This window comes from Hippichthys cyanospilos, chromosome 17, assembly GCF_059441005.1.
Source record: "Hippichthys cyanospilos isolate Australia breed blue-spotted pipefish chromosome 17, RoL_Hcya_1.0, whole genome shotgun sequence".
Lineage (NCBI taxonomy): Eukaryota > Metazoa > Chordata > Actinopteri > Syngnathiformes > Syngnathidae > Hippichthys > Hippichthys cyanospilos.
Genome location: NC_142385.1, coordinates 6566795 through 6584081, shown reverse-complemented (window position 1 = coordinate 6584081; position 17287 = coordinate 6566795). Strand labels below are relative to the sequence as shown.

Here is a 17287-nt window from a genome sequence, read left to right as displayed (position 1 = left end):
CCAAATGCCGCCTGAACTGCACGAGTTTGTGATCTAAGTGGTTTTTCAAAAGCTTTTTGACTTGGAGGGCTCTGTAACGTATCCCAGTGGATCGGTGCCTGTCTCAAATGAGAAACAATGAGGTAGGGATACAAAATAATGTGAAAAAAGACATATTAATGCACAGAAACAAAACATGAGATGAATTTTGCTACTCAGGGGAAACAAAATAAATGACGGCTTTATTTTGTGATGATATAAAGAGTATTCATAAAATGACACTTTTTTTTTTCCAAGGGAAAAAAAACCCACATGTTTGTGATGTCCCAGGAATGGACAGACTGTATATTAAAATAAATGGAAATTTCACTTATTTAGCCAATTTAAACAATAAAGAGGTGTTATTTTGTTTATAATTATTTTGCTGGCATTTTTGGTCGACATCAAGCGAAAATTGTATTTTTAAAGGTATTAATTGTATATAAAATATAATTATCAAATGAATTTTAAACAAAATACTGACTATCCTTTTACATTACTGTACATTGGTCATTTCATGAAAGGTGAGAAACACATGTTAGCTTGCTTTATGTTTCACAAGCATGGAGGCGGCATGGCTTGTGATAGTCTGGCCGTTTTTTTAATTGGAAGGGTACCGGTTCAGCACTTTGCATCCCTAGAGAATGTCTAAGTGAGAAATTAAACCTCTAATTGTGCCTGATGAATTTAAAAACCTAATTTTCCGCTCTAGCAGCTATAGCCTTATTGTATATATTTCTTAGAACCCTTTTTGAAGTCAATAATTCCATTTTAAATGTCTGTAAGCAACTTTTTTTTTCCTTACGATGGAAAGCCATTGTTATCCATCATGTTTTTGAAATTTCTTTTTAAACATTTGGCATTATATGAAAATAAATGAAAGATTACAAAATTGACTGACTCAAGCTCAAAGCTAGTATGATCACAAGGCTAATAAAGGGGTTTTGGAAGTCATGAGAAGTCAAAAGATACATACTTTGGATGAAATGGCAGAGGTGGGCAGTTTGTCGAGGGGTGCCCATTTCGCAAACTGACCGCCGAATGATGGGAAAGCTTTTAAAATCAATGGACTAAAAATGCCAGGAAGTGGATTTTTCAGTTGTTGTAATCGTTGGGCATTCAGTCAGATGTTCTCTTCTTTTGCCGACAGAAATACGTACAAGCTAACTATTTTGCCTGTTTGTTTGCAGCGAGAGTATCAGTGCTTATGTTTTTCCTCTTCAAAACAGTACTGATGAAGATGTAATTTAGAAGACTTTTCCAGTCCATCATTTGGACTGACAAATACAGCTCGGTTCAGTTTCGGCCCACCTTCTGGTTCTCGCCCTTTCTGGTGGTGACCAAGAGATGACGTAGGCGTGGATAAAAAAAAAAAAAAAAAAATATGACGACTCGTTGACGGAACGATGATTGCCGTTTGATTAGGTGAAAAAAATGGTGGACCGACGATATTCTACCTTGCAATGCAAATTTTCAACATTCTAGAGAATTGAAATGGTATTGCTCTCAAAACAGATATGCTTTTAATTCGTTTTGATAGAATAGAATAGAATGCCTTTATTGTCATCGCACATTGTACAAAGAGTGCTGCTCCGATCTGATTGGTCCGCATAAAATAAATATGAACAATAAATATTTGTGTTTTTTTATTTGTTTCTATAATATTGAATAAAAAATACAAATGACACTTTGATAGTTCCTGGGAAAACACATCCTCCTAAATTATGTTACCATGACAGGCCCTTACTATGCTGTGAAAGTAACAAGCTTGTTTGTGACTGTGCATTAATATTTTCAGCACATATAATTGAGTGTCATACTTACAGTCAGTCCGCCTCATGTCTCATAGCAGTAAGTAAAGGGAAGTGAACATGATATAGGCCAGAAATTTTCAATGGGACTCTAGCTCCTCCCTTTGATCCACAAGCTCATTAATTAACCATAAAATACACTGGGAACAAGAACAACAATTACGAGTCACCAGCTCAGAAGCTCCATTTTGGAGAAGATGCAGAGAGAATTTATATTTGTATTTATTAAATAGCGGTTGTGTTTGTTGTGTAATGTAAGTGTTTAGAGCACTGAAGAGGCCAAGGTAATTCAAGAGTTGGACCAATACTGTCCTATTTTTGAACATCACAGAGCTATTGTGACCATTTCAGATGCAATTTGGGACCATTTTTTTTTTGTTTTGTGTGCTGAGATTGCTCATGTTTCCATCCAGCTTGTCTGATGGTGTGACTGAAGGTTTCTGTGAAATCAAGATTATGAATGGCCTTGTTCCCCACAGTGTCATCAACAGATGACAACAAACAAAAAGAAGCCAAAAGCCAATTTTCTTGTAAGCAGTCATTCACCCATGGCAAGACAATCAAATAGTGACTTTCACATTGGCTCCATAGTTGCCAGGTCCTGTGTTCAAATCCAAGTTTAAGCTCCCTATGTTCTCCCTATGCTTGCTTTGGGTTTCTCTTTGTATTCCGGCTTCAAAGCCATTTCACATTCTGAAAAACATGCATGTTAGGTTCAGTGCGGACTGCAAATTGCCCATAGCACACCCATAGCCGTGAATGTAAGTCTGAATAATTTGTCTATATCAGTGGTCAGCAACCTATGGCTCGAGAGCCTGTGAAATTCCTTACTCCACATCAGGGGTTGTCAAACCTTGTAGGACCCTTTTAGAAAGCAAAATTTCCAAAGACGCCCATTGCAAATGTTTGCTGAAAAAGACAAACAAAAAAAATCATTTAAGCCAAACATGTGCCCTTTTTATTCAGCAACATATTCAATTTGACAACATCTATATTGGTTACTTTTCAGCTATACAGAAGTTTAGAAAATGAATAAATCGCTCACCTCCTTATCACAAACTGGGTCAATTTTCCCCCAAAAGGTTGCTGCCAATTACTTAGTCAAAAACATCATTATAAAATAAAATGTCACTTTAGCTTTGCTGTCTTCATTACCTCTAGCAAGCAATTGTAGACACAAAATGCATTTTTTCAAATTTAAAAATTATTAATTTTTGAAAAATATATTTGTTTGATTTTGTTGCTTTATTGAAGAGTCATGAACACTTTCACAATTTAATACAAAGTAAAATGAAACAAAACCACACATATATATACTGTGTATATATATATATATATATATATATATATATATATATATATATATATATATATATATATATATATATATATATATATATATATATATGTGTATGTATATATATATATGTGTATGTATATATATATATGTATATATATATATATATATATATGTATGTATATATATATGTATATATATATATATATATATATATATGTATGTATATATATATGTATGTATATATATATGTATATATATATATATATGTATATATATAAAAATGTATATATATATATATATTTATATAAATATATATATATATATATATATATATAAATATATATACATATATAAATATGTATATTTTTTAATATATTTATATATATATATATAAAACGTGGGTGTGTGTGTGAGTCACTAAATCCGAAAATAACATTGTTCTCCCTCATAAAATAACATTGTTCTCCCTCATATTCTTTTTCTCTTTTTATAAGTCTACAGAAATGACTTTTTTGATGCTTGTTTGGCTGGTAAGAATGTAAAAGTATTTAATTCGTTGCTGTAGTACTTTTTGACAGTAGAGTTGAGATATAAAACTGACCTTTAAAACCACTCTGGCAAATTAAAAAATCTTAATCATAAAAGGTCTGTAGTGTCCAATTGATTGAACAGTGTTCAGGCTGTGGATTTAATAAATGAAGTCGCTTACCACAACGAAAACAATTATAGATCACAGTCATTCAACATCAATATATTTGTTTGTTAATAATTAAAACATTATTATGTGCTACCATAATAAACACCTTCAAATAACAACTAATTCTACCAAGGGATATGTTGAAGTAAAATCATTTTTCATACAAGCATAGGAAATGTCAATTTTTTTTTTTTTGATGGAGACAAAATGAATAATAAATTAAAGCTGACCAACTTAACAATTTAACATTGAACAGGGTTTCCAAGTAATTCTAGGCCATAACCGTAGTAATGTGTGATGCCAGTTTTGTTAAGCTACACTAATTTTCATGCTTGCCATCTCTGCCTTTTGTAGTGGTCCATCTGCTGCGCATTTTCCATACTCTACGCCGCTCTAAGGTCTGATGTTGCTCTTTTTTCATGGTTTTTTTTTTTATTTTTTTTTTTAGTTCCAGTAAATGGTGGACTAAACAGCTTGTCATGTGTCACTTGGTCCTCGCTCACCCTCTTTATTTTTGTTCTTGCGTCATCTTCAGCCATGTTTCCTCCTGTTGAGTAGCAGATGTGCTGAAGTGAGTCACAGAAATGCATGGAATTCATTATGCAGTTGGAGCTACAAGTTACATTCATCGAGTTGTCATATTTTGGTTGTACAAGTTTATACGTAGCTTTTTCTAGGCTCGCTACCTTTTTTCCACGTTCAAAAGAATATGCATTAATTCATGGCTGTCCAGTGTTTGGCCTAGAGGCCATTTGCAGCTGAATGTTTTTTTTTTAATTGGCACATTACAAACTGTACCCATCAAAAGTTTGTAAAAACCTTCAAATTCAAATAGATTCCAAAACATTGGGAGGTCAAGAAATTCAAACTACCGCAAAGCTGTGAAACTGAAAGTCATTCTTGCTCATAAAGCATTATCCGCATCATAAGGCTGACTAAGATGTGCATAGTTGTTTTCTAAGCAACAGATACCAACTTAAAAAATATATATAAATAAATAAATAAAACTATAAAGCATGTTTTTTATCCATCAATAATTCTTTTAAGACGTAAGCTAAAATTTTGAAAACGTAAGCATTAGTATAAAATTCAAGAAATTTAAAAACAATTAAAAATCACTGAAATAAACAGCGTTTCCAAACTTATGTTTTCCAAATGGGCTTTCAGTGACATGAAGACTGGGGCATCTTCAAATCACCTTCCCAGCAAGTCTGCATGCTCGCACAGCACGAGTACATGTTTTTATTCGTATTACATAGATTCGATATTTTTTGATGTGATAAGCAATGTGAAAAAAGGCCTACCAAGGAAGGAACAGCATTATGTCACACGCCAACATGTTGCAAAGGCTAGCTTCGAAAAAACACACCAAATAATATATGGAATACAATGCAATAGCTCTAGTACACTTTCATTTTGAAGTTTGCCTTTTTAGCTCAGTTTTTATCATCTGTGTCATATAACACAGTTACCTGCATCAACATAAAAAAAGGGGAATATTCAACCACTAGTTAGTTAAACAGCCATTGGATGATATGGCAAAATTCTTCAGCGCGAGCCAAAAAGTTGGTGCATTCAAATGCAGTCACACATTTCTAGCTGAGACATAAAAACTCTATCAATGTTTTTAACATTGACAACGGCAAATATCTCTTGCTCAGTATGGAAATATAGTTGTGCGTATTAATTTGCATGACGCTAGCATTTTGCACATCGAGTAAATCCCCTTTTGTTTTAGTGGTCGCAGTCGTCAAGTACGTGAAAACAAATAAGATCCTTAAGGAAACACCTATTTGAACTTGCGGCGGACAAAAGCAATGTAATAATGTAATTCATTGCTTTTTGCTGTAACGCGGTAGTCTAAGGCATTGCACACAATTTTTAAAAAATATTTGACTCAGTACAAATGACAGTAATGAGCGTCACAATCCATTATAATATATTCCACGAAAAACGCACCTAATCCCGTTAAATTCACAATATTATTTGTAGCATTTGATAATAGTGTATTGTTGGTATGCATGGAACTTTGTTTATGTTGTTTTATTTGTACATTTTTATTTAACATTTGCAGTGATCTAGGCATGATTTACAAGTCCACAGAAGCGACAGTATTTTTTTTTTTGGGGCTAATTTTGAGCATGGAAATTTACTTCAGTTTAGTTTAAGGTCAAACAAAGTTTTTCCTGTTTATTATGGTAAGGTGCTAACAACGCTAACGTCAGACAGCACCCCAGTTAACCGGCGATTCAAGAGGTGTTCAGCGGTTTGTTTACAGCAGTCCAAAGTGGTATCTGTGTTTTTATTTGGATATCTACAGTGTTAGCCGAAGCTAATGTCAATAATGTCAATAATGACTTTGAAATGACAGTAATAAGTAATAAATAATGCATTACCGTTTTGAAGTACCTTGCCTAACACTGGTGATGGAATATAAAATGTTAAGCTTGCTCAATGTTGAATGTGCACAAAGTTCTTATTTCTCAAAAATTGCATCATCGCTTTACATGTGATAGATGGTACAAATTTGTCTCTGCTTCCACAGACAATAAAGAGTAAAGATGGCAGAGTTAGAAGCACTGCAAAGTACATTTGTCATGACTAATTCCATCCGCTGAGGATGTAGTGAGGTCATTTCTCCTCTCGCCATCCAATTTCAAATCCAATCTCAGCCCTCTTACTCTCACTTAGTTTGACTTTTTAAGCTTTGTACATGTCCTTGTGCCACTTTCTCTTTTCCAGCCGAAGTGACATTTCCAAGACACAATGAGTTTGTTTAAGGAAACCTAGATTGTTATTTGTTCTATAAAATCAAGAAAGTTACAAGAAAGTATATTGGCTTAAATACCAAAGTAAAGATTTATAAGCAGCTTGAAGAGATAGTGGTTAACATGTACACATGCCATTATTTCAATAACATGTTTGTAAGGGCCATTGATGATTCTTAATGTTTGCTTGATTATTCCCTCAGTAATTGATTTATTAATTCGTATTTAAATCACCTTTTCATTTGTAAGTGTTGCGAAAATAATCTCAAATGCGATTGAATTAACCTTGTTGCGACATTGCCCTTTTGCTCTTTGAAACTTGTAATAAACACATGGTGGTGTATTAATCTGCATTCGTTTATGCCGTCATTTGTTTCCCCGCCCGTCCCTTTTCATCTCTTGCCAATGAAATGACCTAATGCAAAGCGCAGCAAACTTTGGGTGGCCGCCATTACTGGTAGGCAGCAGTAGCTTATTCTACTACGAGGCGCAGTCAGACAGAAAGGTGAATGCATGTGCAATTCTTTTGCTTAATGTACTGTGGAATTACTCTGTAGTCACCAATATGCACAATCACATGGTACACACATTTAGTAGAGACTTGGTTGCGCGCACACATATCCAGGAAAATGGCAAACTGATTAGCTGTCTTCTGTGAGGCTAAATTAGGTTTTCTCGCGCTTAAAATTAATTCCCTTTTTATAATTGTTTAAGAGCTTCAAAGCCTTAAAATATGCTGTTATTGAATGGCTGATTTGTTGAGGATAATTTATTTTTTTCCGTTGCAATCCTTGTTTCTTGAAAAATTAGGGTATTCTCTACTGGTATGAAAGACTCAGAAGTTCAATAGATGCAAGTTATGTAAAACAACTATGTTAAAATGTAATTTGAGCTGGTAAGATGTTTTAAGTTTAAACTTGTCCTCAAGATATTTACTAAAAAAGAGATTAGTCAATATCTGTGATGACTGATTGAATTAATCTTTTTATTCTTTAGAAATTTTTTAATCTAACTGAAAAGTTTTCCTCTTTTAAAATAGTAATAAAAATAATCAATTATAAAATTCTTGTCAAATATGGAGGTCAGTGGACACCCTTGACCAGTGCTTATATAATATCAAGCCAATTGAGCACTGTAGTGATAACTGTGACCATTGGGTGCTAGTGTTTTCATACATACAACACATATATTACCAGTAAGTAAGGAATGGAAATCAATCTTTCATATGATACCGCCAATGTTTACATAAACATAGCACACAATATTCTGTCGGCCTTGAAAGATGAGTGAAAATGCTAAATTTGCTGGGCACTCCAGAGGTTGCTTTTTCCGATAACGCTTGGGACTGAAAGAGTTAACGGTATCTGAGGCGGATGAAAAAATTAATCTACAACGTGAAAAAAATGACTTCAGTCATTTATTTTCTCTACAAGTGAAGTTGTAACCATTTACTTCCTGTTGTATGGGAGACTAGTTCCAAGTGCTGTCTGCAATGTTTAGTTTTGACCATCAAAAGGAATGATGCTGTATTCTTTGATCAATCGCTACATTAGCGTCTTTGTTGTTATCATTAGCTGTAGTTACAGTCCAGGCTGGATGCTTTCCATTTATGTGGTAAGCTAAACTTAAGTTGCGTCTGTGGTAAGCAAAGCTCTTCCATTTACACGTCTTTTTTGTGCTCCTGAACTTGCACTCCCACCCTCGACAGGAGCCTGTCAGGTGATGACAAACAAAACAAAAGCTAATCAGTCTCCGCTACCGGGTATGTTTGACATCTTTCTTTTCCACACCCCAACAACTCAAGCACAGCAAGCCTGATGTATAAAAACAGAAATTGTATTAAAACACTATAAAAATTTGGAACAGTACATTTCAACAAAAAATCTATTTTCTAAAACTATCAATGTGTGGTTTACATATCGGATTTCTCGATGTAGAAACGCCTCTAAAAATACCGTAATTTTGTCATTTTAATAACACACCACGTGTTATAGTTGGACAGATGTATGTAATCACTCAGCCATGGGTGGAATTGTGTTTTTGAAAATTCATCCAAATTGCAGTTAAAAAAAAAAAAAAGTCGATTTATAAGCGCAGTCGATTTGTACTTGGGGAATTACGGAACATACAAATTATTCTCTTGCAGATTATGACTTTCCATTTCCATAGACTATAAAAATCAGAGAAAAACATCATTTGCATAATATTTGGAACAGAGTGTAGTAATTTTTTCTTCCACATACAGAATTGATTCTTAAGACTTTGTAATTTTACCAAGCGGATCAACAGTCTATAAAATCTTGATTTAAATATTTGAGGATTTCTTGGCCGGCTCTTTGAATCAAAGGGTTCAAATAGTATTTCCAAATCCGGCTGCATGGAAGAGAGCGTCTACCTTTTTATTTTATGAGTGCCCGAGGAGCTCGGGCTAGTATTTGGCAGAGGAGAGATTTAAGTGGCAGCCCGAGGACACGCGCATTGATATTCTCTTTATAACTTCTGAGCTGCAGTTAACAGCCGTACTACGACAAACAAAGCAGAATGCATAAATCAAAGTGGAGTCTCCTTGAAAAAGCCTTTTTCATTGCAGTTGTTATGTGTAATGATGAAAGGCATTATTTTCTCTATTAATTAAAAGGGTGTCCTCTACCTAACTGTACAATATTATGCAATCTAATTGCTTCTTACATGGAGGTCTTATGTGTCTGTACAGTTTAGGTGTTGTTGATTTTTTTTTTTTTTTTTTTTTTATGCATCAGAGAGAATGTTCAATTGTTGCCTCTGGTGTCTAAAATGTGTTATCGATTCAAGTATCTTTAATACACCGAATGAGTGAAAACAATAGAATTTATGTTTTCATGACTTTTTTATAAAGTTCAGCTTTAAAAGTGCAACCAAACTAAGCAAAATGAAGTCGATAAATGTGTCTTCAACTTGACGTTCATAAATACTGAAGGTGTTGCCTGAGATCTAATCTGCTGTCTTGCTATGCAATATTTATGTTGCTCTTTAAACACTCACTACGCTCTATCTGTTGTTAAAATGATATTCTTGATCTATTAATCCTATTGCTTTCTGGAAAGTTCAAGGTGCATCCCTGGGAGAGGTGTACATGTGACAACAATAGCCGAATGAGATCCATAAAATTTCTGCCTTTGCAGAGTTAATGCTTAGTTTCAAATGATAATATAAAAAAAAATACCTATGTATTTTAATTATATCTTTTATGCCATGTATTAGAATTATTTTCTTTTAAAACAGTAATAAAAATAATAAATATAAACATTCTCATCAAATACATATTTTTTTTAGTGGAGGGGAGCTGACACCCTTGACTAATACTTATCTAATATTAAGCCAGTTGAGCACTCTTAATGATAACTGTGACCATTGGATGGCAGTGTTTCCACACAATGAGGTACATCACTGAAAAAAGGTTGAAAACCTCTCCTCTCGAGGTTTACTTTTTCGATAATGCTTGGCACTCAAAGAGTTATAAACCCCTCCCAGTATGATGCACCGCAGTTGGACACCACTATGATAAACATTATAGTAAAAACAAATTCTGCCAATCTGAGATGAACATTATTGTCTTTGTAAACACAAAATGTCAATTTATTTATTACTGCATATAAAATTATGCAGGCAAATTTAAATTTCAGGCAATTTTGTAATAGTTTGACGGGGCAGGTTTTAAGGTCTCTGGAAATTTGGTTGTTATGACCACAATGGGTTTCAGACCACTGTAAAAAAAAAAAAAAAAGCTTCTCCAAAGCTGACAGTGCACCTTATATTTCCAGTAGGCCTTATGCAGTGCATAGGACGCAAGTTTGCATTTTTTTGGGATTAAAAAAAAGAAAATAATTTATTTGCCATGTAAATTCTTCCGTTTTACCTCTGCATTTCAGATATTTTTTTTTTTTTTACTACAAAATGCATACCACTGTGTTTGAAATTTGTATATGCTATATATACTCAATTTTTGAAGCAATTAAATGAGGACAAAGCGCAAAAACCGTGAGGGTTTTTTTGTTTGTATGTAAAAGAAAGCGCAATTTTATCAAATAAATCCAGAAACTCTAACAATATAATATATAACAATATATTTTAAGGTTTTTGTTTGCAATTTGATTAAACATTTAAGTTTAATATGTCAGGTTGATTGGTCTTGGCATTGATCTAAACAGTGAACATAATAAAGAGGTATTTTTTCCCCAATACTACAGTTAATACTTTCCGCAAATCAACTTTATTCTTAATTTTCTGATTTAAAAATCTGACTGACTTCTCTGATTGTTTTGTTACAATTAACACAGCTCTATCTAGTGGATGCTTAATGCAACCCCAGCCACTACTATAGCTTCTATTGCATGCGCCTTATAATGCAGTGTGCCTCATATTTGGAAATGGCTTTAAAACATGCCATTCATCAAAGGTGCGCCTTACAATCCGGTGCACCTTATAGTGCGGAGAAAATGGTACTTGAAAATTAATTATGACTTAGGGAAAATAGAGCACAATAAAACTTCAAATAAACATAACTCTGGATATAATCACATAGCAATCAAAAAGCGCTTCTTTCTAAGTGCCATCTGTGTTGACTGAAGAGTGGAATCTATATTTGGGTAGAGGCGGGTGGAGGCAGAGTTACATCTATAGATAACATCACCCGAATCCAAAACACACCGAATGAACGAACGAACTCAATTACTGCTTCTCCTACCATGTACTTGAAAATGTTTGTAATCTTGGCAGCCATGCTGTTCCCACAGTGGTAATGTTAGCAATTATGTGGCCATGTTATTGTGCTGCTTGTCATTGCGCTTACAGCAACTGAAAGGCTGTCGTTTCAAAACCTTCCTATAAAATGTGGCAGAAAATCTGTCGGACTTAAAGTAAACGTTACAATATTAGAAGATATAGAACCACTTGGACATTCACTTATTTGATGACTGAACTGGTTCATTCATGATAATCAATTGTTTTATTATTATTTGATCATCAATAACTGATTTTTGATTTATTGAGATTTGATGTAAAACTGTCCAAAATGTTTGAATTTCAACCTCTCACCAGTTATTATTCTCCTGTTTGTGGTACTCCATGTAGGCATATTTATCATCTTTTTGTTGAATCAAAAGAAAACATTTGCAAAAGTTTACTTTCGAAAAACTTTTACTTTAGGAAATAAATGTTCAACATCTTATGCCTTTTGTCTGTTAAAGATGCAAACCATTAACTGAATCAGTTTATTTATGCTATATTATACACTGTCAATTTGAGTAAATGTTTATTTTTTACACTTTTTAAAATCTGAATCATAGATGAATTGTCAAAATAATTGACGGGATAATCGGTTATTGTTAGTTGCATTCCTAAATAAAACAATGCAATGCAATGCGAATTGATGATGTTGGTATTAAAATTACCATAAATTTAACATTATAAGGCGCAGCCGTCTATAAATAGTAGAAGCAAATATTTGGCAAAAACAAAAGTCATGAATAAGCTGCAGGTTGAAACATCAGACCTAGAAAACTGGCAGATGTAAGTTATTTATTTATTTTGTACATTTTACTTTTCTAAATTTAAAACTAGCACTTCAAACAATACAGTTCAATACTTCGTTAGCATCCTCGTCTGTTTTTTGTGTTTATTGTTTGATATATTTATTTATATCAAACATGGCTAATATTTATTTATTTATTTATTTATTTATTTTGCTTTACCGGTAGATTGCCCGCCTGTTGGCTAGTGAAAAGGAAAAGTAAAAAACAGCTAAGCCAAACTGGCCTATAGGCTGCAGGGCTCAAATCATCAGCAAAAAGTTGCAATTTAAAGTCCAAAATTTACAGTATTTTGAATTGAATATGGGTTTTGCACACCTTAACTTACTTGTTTGGAAATAATTTCCATCCAAAAAAAAACCTACTATATTTAAATATCCGTGATATAATCAGCCTCTGCATCCTATTGTGACTTTTATGTTCGGCTGTATGTCTTACATCACTCACTAAAAGTATGCACGCACTGCGCTAGAGGATCTGCGACATGCAATCTTAAATGGAATGCGAATAAGCAAATGCGTTGCCTTGTGGATGTCAAGTACAAGCATTGGAAGCGCTTGTCTCACCTGCCAATCACGTGACGTCGTCCCACTAAAGCGCTAGCGGCAGCAGGCGGCTCATGTAAAGCACTGTGTGCCACAGCTGTCAGTCAACTGACAAAAACCTGTCGGCTCTGTCCGGCCAGGTTAGGAAGATGGGGCTATGGAACACATACACACCCGCAGCCGTTTGGCACAACTATTTGCATGAGTGCGCGGAATTGAGGCTAGCATTGTCAAGGTTCGTTAGAGCTGAAGACGATTGATTAGCGGGCTGGCAGGATTCTGAGTGCCAGGGCTCCAAAACTGCATCCGCCAATTAACTCTACTACCACTGCGTCTCCATCCCTCTAGCACAGGATGAAGTTTAACTGTTCCCCTAAATCTGGTCTGCTGTCAATTTTAATTAGACTCCACCTGGACTGCTCCTTCTGTGTGCGGGCCGTTGAGAGCTGTAACTTTTATAGTTTATAACTCTCTTTTTTTAATACAGCTGTGGGTTTTGTACTAATGATATGTTTTGCGACTGTGTGTGTTTGTCCGCGTGTGTTACAGGTGGCCGAGATGCACGGAGAGTTGATCGAGTTTAATGAGCGCCTATATCGTACCCTTATGGCCAAGGACCACCTCATTGGGCAGATGAGACAGGAACTTATTGAGCTGAGAGGACCGGTGAGTTAATAGCAACGCACAGATGTCCTCGCAACCGCTAATTTCTTTCCCGAGACCCGACCTGTCCTGCTCTTGACTCCACCGCTCTGTGATTTAGATTAATATTTGCCTCCGAGCCAGTGCTGTAGGCTGGATTCCATTACGCTTTGTCTGTCCAGAGTGAAAATGCCCAACCAATCATAAGGGTAAAGGCCATTTGACACCACATTTAGCACAGCACAGCATGTTGTGGACCAACAGGCAATACACATATTTTACAAGCATTTATGAGTTGTCTGACATGTTGAGGCCCCCAAAATGACCAATAATTAATCGGAATAATAAGGCAACAATTTCCAGAGGGCCTTGGGTCATAATTAAATTGAGGTCTTTTCTTGTACTCGGGGTTTGTTTATTGTTAAAATTTTGTAAAAAAAGTATTGAAGAAATTTTGAAAGTATTTTCGCATATTTTTGTGTTCAAGATCAAGTCAAGCTAAAAAAAATGTACAATAACATGTTAACCCTTTACTGGGCATAGTGGCCGCCTTCGGTCTAAATCAGCGGTTCTCAAAGTGCGGTCCGCGGACCCCCGGGGATCCGTCGCCTGGCTGCAGGGGGTTTGTGAAATAATTTGGGTTTTTAGGAATGGATTTAGTTGATCTTATAACAGCTACAGATTTGTGCCTTCTTTGGCTTAGTCTTTGTTTTTGACGTCACCTCTGGTCGCTGTTGATATTGCATTGATTGTGCGCTGTCTGTCTACCTAGATAGAAGGAAAATTTGCTTTCTAAAGAGGGGCCCTGACTTCAAAAAGTTTGAGAACCCCTGGTCTAAACAGGCAAAAGAGCTGAGTGTCCATAACAACTATTGCTTAAATTCTAACTTACCCCTAAATTTATCAAAAATTCAGAACATTTTTGTCTGTTTACAACTTAAAAATAGAAATCGTGTGCCTAATAAAGGCCGTTTTGGGCCGCTGTGCTCAGTAAAAGGTTGAATGCATCTCATCTCGAATGGCGGTCATTTTGTCACTTGATGTGGACTGAAAATGACATCCCAGTAACTCAGAGCTCAGGTTACAACAAACCACGATTCATCTGTTTTCCTGAGTTTAGTCATGCAAGCTGAGCAATGATTGGTTGTTATCCGTGCCCTGGGCTACAGTAATGTGATGTCATTTTTAGTCGACAGCAATTGGCAAAATAGCCACTTGATGAGACAGAAAATAACAAGGACATTTTGCTGCTTAATTAATCTTCCGAAAACACAATATTAGTCTCAACACAAAGATGATTAGCGCTGCATGGAAAAATTGGGAAGACATTTTTTCACTTCCCCTTTAACCTGACGCTTTTCTTAAATAAGTTCAGACAGACTTGCCGTCAATTTCTTTCCCCAACGTCGCTCTTTTTTTTTCCCAGGATATTGTATGTAAACACCACATGACACTAACATCTGTTTACACATAGAGCACTCATACGCACACACCCCATCTGTTGTGTAGGATGATGTGGTGCTTCTAAAAGAGAGTCTGAGGTAAATGAAGGTGAGGCCTCCTATCTTTTAACTCTAACCTTTCCTTGCTGGACTGCAATGAATGTACACTACTGTACGTGTATAAGCATGTTAGGACTTATGTCCTCAGCGTGACATGCTGAGCAGCTTCAAAGTGTTCAAGCCATGGTCAGTACCTTCACACATTTCCTGTGACCTTACAATCCACTGTGTGTGAATGTTCCCCTTGAAGGTGTCATCAAAGGTCTCCAGCAACAGTGTGCCTCCAACTCAAACATCATAAGTCAGCTAGAAGTGAATGGGATGGAGAAATGCCACAGTTTTTACCCACACAATCATCCAGACCGCCAACATCTGGATTTGCTCTCGTGGTGCCTCATGGGACCACTGGATAGACTGATGCAAATCATCACAGGCCATATATTCACAAACATCTGCCTAACACACACAGTCTCACAGGGGGATGTTAGGATAACAACTGCTTACCAATGCGACATCCATACATAAATGTTCCAGGTGTTTATGTCAGTAAACAGTTATCCAAACACTTCATGTTTCCATGTCCATTTGCATTGAGTACTATAATGAGTTCCCTATTGTTTTTGTTGTTGTTTAGGTCCCAGGGGATTTGAGTCAAACGTCAGACGATCCCAGCCTCTCCGATTTTGAAACGTAAGAATCGCCCACTTATTTCCGGGTTAAGAAATGACAACCTCTTAATGAAACACAATACGAGTGAATTACATTGGCGTTATTAACTCTTGTATTACTCTTTTTATATTTGTGGGTATGTATTTTCCATACTCATCTAACTGAGTGATTTATGTACAGTACATGAGCTATGTTAATTTTAACGATATGATAAAAATGAGCATAACGCATAAGGAGATTGTTTTTGTAGAAATCCCAAAATGGACAACGCTGTCAAAAATGTTTTTTCAACAGTACGTAATTCAAAACTAATCTTCCTGACATAAGTCAGGTTTTGTGAAAACACACTCCATCTATGTTTTTGCAAAGCAGTTTTGTTTACCATTGACTTAATTTGAAGAGCAATTCTCTAATTTGGTGGAACATTTTTTTTTTTAATCCCTGGGACAGTAAGCAGTGCTTTTTATCAAACAATGATAATATGACTTTATTAACTATTACTATGATGATGATTACAATTATTACAGTTATTATTGATTCATACATGAGTATGAAAGTTTGAATTTGAATGCAGCATAAGCTATCCTTAAGTCATCAGCTATGAAACTTTAAAGTGCCAACTAGGGAATGCAAAAAAATATCTAAAAAAAAATCAAGTAAAGCTCATTACCGGTGATAGGCAGTTATAGATTACGTAATCCCTGTTGCATCTTTTTTTTTTTTTTTTTTTTTTACTTGTTTATAGTGTGCTTAGTTACTCTAGCCCACCTTGTGCAGCATTCTGCCATTTAAACACACTCCGATTTCACTCACTTTTATTGACTGGGAAAAGGAGCCAGGAGTAGAATACCGCTTACTTTTAATTATTTTTTTAGAAGCTTTGTTACAATGACAAAAGCAAAATAATCGTTAATAGTCTGCTCAATGTCTGTGACAAATTCTATGGCCTCATGTGCTTGATCTAGTGCTGGATTCATTTTGATCCTGGACTATGATGACCAGATGTTTTTTTCTTCTCTATATTCATATTTGAATAATATCCCACTCTCAGCATGCTTTGCTACACAATCGCATGACTTTTTCCTCCTCTTTCACAACTCTGAGCTTTAATGGGCCAGAGCTCAGCAAGTGTAGCGCGTTGACACAGTGTTGATGGTGATGATTATGACTATGATGATGGACGTAATCAGCCATAGAAATGAAGGCGCTTGTTGTTTATGTCCTTAAAGGGCCCATCGTGCACTCATCAATGTGTGGATCCCTTCAGTGTTCCTGCAGGGAAGAGCTGCAAACGCCTACCATGTCTATCAGGTACATTGTTTGCAAAGACATGTTATTAAAATATCTGAGTCATCTAAGGCAGCGCAAAAAATACTGTATTGCTTTATGGATGCGGAAGTTTAAAAATGAGGGTCTAAATTTCATTAACGTCTTCCAGTAAACCAGCTTTGCATGTAACAAGTATGATGAATGATGACCGAATCAGAAATAAGCAATCTGAGGAATTGGTTTTGGAATTGTTTATGTCACAATGACGTTCCTTAAGCAATGTAATAATATGAGGCAGGGCTTTCGCCTAAAAGCAGAAATAGTAAATACGTTTTTTTTTTTTTTTTTTTTTTAAGAACAACACATGGAAGGTCCGAGTAACAATTTGCAGGGGTTTCTCTTGAGTAGTTCATTCCATAACCCAAGAAAATACAGCACCAGTCAAATGTTTGCAAACACCCTTAAAGGGACAATGTGTAACATTTAGACCGTTTTTCAT

At 35.4% G+C, this 17287-nt stretch overlaps 1 protein-coding gene across 1 annotated transcript in view; it reads left to right on the top strand.

Moving 5' to 3' along the window:
- snx29 (sorting nexin 29) overlaps positions 1–17287 on the top strand; it is a 133354-nt gene that overhangs the window by 72764 nt on the left and 43303 nt on the right. Inside the window, exons 16-18 of the mRNA XM_088439153.1 lie at positions 13256–13372; positions 15485–15540; positions 16749–16830. Of these exons, the coding sequence (XP_088295279.1) occupies positions 13256–13372; positions 15485–15540; positions 16749–16830 (255 nt within the window). The remainder of the gene's footprint in view (positions 1–13255; positions 13373–15484; positions 15541–16748; positions 16831–17287) is intronic.